The following is a 3,251-nucleotide window of genomic DNA, read 5'->3' on the forward strand; positions in this document are numbered from 1 at the left end:
ATAAATACTAATACACCAATAGTAAGTCACTTTTTAATATTTATGAAATAAAAATATTTATTTTTTTTAAGTGAAGGGCTAGTTCCCAAGGTAACTGTCACATCGAAACCATCATTACAACCGGAATATTCGCCATCACATCAGCCGGAATAATCTCCATGGAACAGCATATGCTGCAGCCCAGCAACTCGAAGGGGTTCGAACGCGGGCAGAGTGCGAGTTAGCTAACTGCCCCGTCCGCTGAGCCATGCACTCATGTGCAAATTTATTTATTTTATTTACTTGCCTTATCTCACCATAAGTCATTAGTGTTTTCAAATGGGTCACCACCTAAAAGATTGAAATTTCATTTCTGAAGGAGACAAAAATCAATTGTTTTATTTAAGATTTTCAATTATTTTATTTACAAAAATCAATTATTTTATTTAAAATTTTCTCATAAACATTGCATTTTACAAAACATTACAATAAACTATAGCAAATTCCACAATTTCTTCAAAGTCTATCGAATTGGCGCATCTCACGCATTAACTTCTGGGTTTACTATAGCTGTTGGTGCACTTACTGGCTTTAGTGAGAGTTGCTGTAAAATGCTAAATACGTTACACGCTATCGAGGGCTTAAAGACACGGTTATTGAGCCGTGAGATGGATCAGGCGCCGATGATTCGGGGTTAGAGGTGGCATTGGAATTCGCAGGCCTGCTTGCTGCCGCATCTATGAAAGGTGGCTGCGTAGGTTGGACTGGAATATCACCATCGTTGTTTAGCATCCTTAAAACACGTGACATCGCTAGCCGCGTCGAAGAGCCTTGAGTAAAAGGAAATGCAATTGAGATTATTTTGAGCACCTGTTCTCTTGAGTACAGTCCCTCTTCTGTTGAATCAACAATATCCAAAGCTTCATCCTGTTCATACTTATTCCAAGCCTGCACCATCATCAAGTTTCTACTCTGAAATTTTATGCAAAATAATTTTCCTGTAATACTCAAACCAAATTATCTGATAAAAGATTCTTTCCAACAGAGACAGAGACGCACCCATTGGAGAAGAATCTGCACAGGCTCTGGCAGTCTATAATCCAAGCACTTTCTCCCACTCACAATCTCAAGAACAACAATCCCATAACTATAAACGTCAGCCTTTTCTGATAATTGCCCATGGACGGCATAATCTGGAGCAGCGTAGCCTCTGCCTCATAATAAATTCATGGAAGGAACAATGTTGTGAGACTCCTTATAAAGAGGAGCTGCTGAGAGAAATTAATAAATGGATTGCACAACTTACCTTGTTCCTCCGAATCTGCTGGTAGAAACATGGATTTGGTCTTCTGGGAAGAATCTAGCCAAACCAAAATCTGCTATTTTAGGATGAAATCTCTCATCTAAAAGTATATTTGCACTTTTGATATCTCTGTGTATAATGCGCTCATTGGCATCCTCGTGGAGATATGCAAGGATTTAAACGATTTTCCTCTATAATCTTTAAACGATTTTCCCAACTCAAATGATTCATTATCTCTCCTGTAGATCTCGAAAAAAATATTTGCAAGCTTCAATACAAATAATATTTGAATGCTTCAATACAAATAATATTTGCAGGCTTCAATACTAATAAGATTTCAATAGATGTAATTGAACCAATACAATATTTTTTTTTAAAGAACAACTTGAATCGCTAAAACCACAGCTTTAATGAGAACAACTTACCAAACAAATGCTTGTCAAGACTGTTATTTGACATAAATTCATAAACCAGCAAGAGTTCATGCCCTCGCGTGCAACATTCAGACAAACGAACAAGATTGCGGTGACGGACGCTGCTGATGAGCTTCGCTTCTGTGAGAAACTCCTCTGCGGCTTGAGTAGTCTGATCATTGCTGCCTTCCATTCAGTTTTTTAATCGCAACTTCCCTCCCATCCGGAAGTCTTTCCTGCTAGTCTAAATTATTATAATCCATCTGCAAATAATCCATATAATTGAACAGACTCACAAAAGCCACTTTTGATATTATACCTTATAAATTTCACCAAATCCTCCTCTGCCAATTATATTGTTTCTTTCAAAGTTCCCAGCAGATGATTTTTTCAGAACCTCGTAATCGAAAACCTCAAAGCTTTCCTTAATTGCAATTAGGCTGTCATCTACCCACAGTATTTCTCACAACGATTAAATAAGACCAAGTCAAAGAAATCTGGAAAATGTAGTTTGGAAGCCCTAATAATGGTGATAAATCACCTGGTCGAGTGTAACTCTTCCATTGTCTACTTCGTCGACATAACAGTACGAAACACACCACCGCAACCAGCGCTGCTCCGCCAATGCTCACAGACAATATGGCCACTAGTTTTGATGACGAATTCCTCGAATCTAAAATAAATTAAAATTAGTATAGATGCATTTTAAATATATCTAATTTGAAGTTAAAGGAATTAAATTTATGTATTTTTTTTTTTTTAAATGTAAAATATAATAGGTTTTTTAAATTGTATTTTTAAATGTTAAATAGAATATACATAGTATAAAAATTTTAATAATAAAAACTTAATTTATATATATATGAAGGTTTTTTTGTAAGTTTGGTTAGACTATATTTTTTGATATGTTCAACTTCTCATTCTAATGGGGGGATATCATAAAATTTGAACCCAAGACTTTTTATTTAATGAGACTTTATTTCCACAGCCATTGCAAATTAAGCTATACTAAGCGAACTTATTTTTTATTTTAAAAGAGTATGGACCAACAGATAAACTTACACATCCCCTCATACCCCTCGTACTAAATTGTAAAATGAACCTCTTGGCTCAACAAAACAATGAACACAAATTGTAGAATAGGTCTTTTGACTCAACAAAACAATCAAATTATAGAATAAGCCTTTTAGCTCGAAAAACCTAGTCTGCTAGTACTGCTAAGACGATTGGACGCCAATGAATGCAACCCTGGAATGAATGTTGCAAACTCCTTGCAGTTCCACAACAATTTCTCACGGGATTTTAAGTAACATTTACGGGACAATATGAATCCATGGAACAAGAAGCTGAGTCTTCGGCGTGTCAAGACATTAACCGCTTCTAGAACGAAGCGGTCAATATGGATTTTCAGTAACATTGGCGGGAAAATATGAATCCACGCAACTAGCTGATATGTTACAACGTTCAGGCAATTCTGACCCGCTTTATGGTGGGCGTGTCGAGATCGTATTCAACTGTGACTTTGTGTTCGCCTCGACCAGGCATGGAATTTGATG

General features: G+C 36.4%; 1 protein-coding gene across 1 annotated transcript; it reads right to left on the bottom strand.

Annotated features, from left to right (window-relative positions):
• Positions 1–609: 609 nt before the first annotated feature.
• Positions 610–1,888, bottom strand: LOC149183013 (cold-responsive protein kinase 1-like). Its single transcript, XM_089414773.1, has 4 exons — positions 1,708–1,888; positions 1,286–1,382; positions 1,039–1,189; positions 610–927 (listed from the first exon to the last, which is right to left on the bottom strand). The coding sequence occupies exons 1-4, from the start codon at positions 1,886–1,888 to the stop codon at positions 610–612; spliced, it is 747 nt and encodes a 248-aa protein (XP_089270899.1).
• Positions 1,889–3,251: the final 1,363 nt, after the last annotated feature.

Source organism: Pinus tabuliformis, chromosome 3_2, assembly GCF_031772625.1.
Source record: "Pinus tabuliformis cultivar Carrire ecotype Pingquan chromosome 3_2, CPIR1, whole genome shotgun sequence".
Classification (NCBI taxonomy): domain Eukaryota; kingdom Viridiplantae; phylum Streptophyta; class Pinopsida; order Pinales; family Pinaceae; genus Pinus; species Pinus tabuliformis.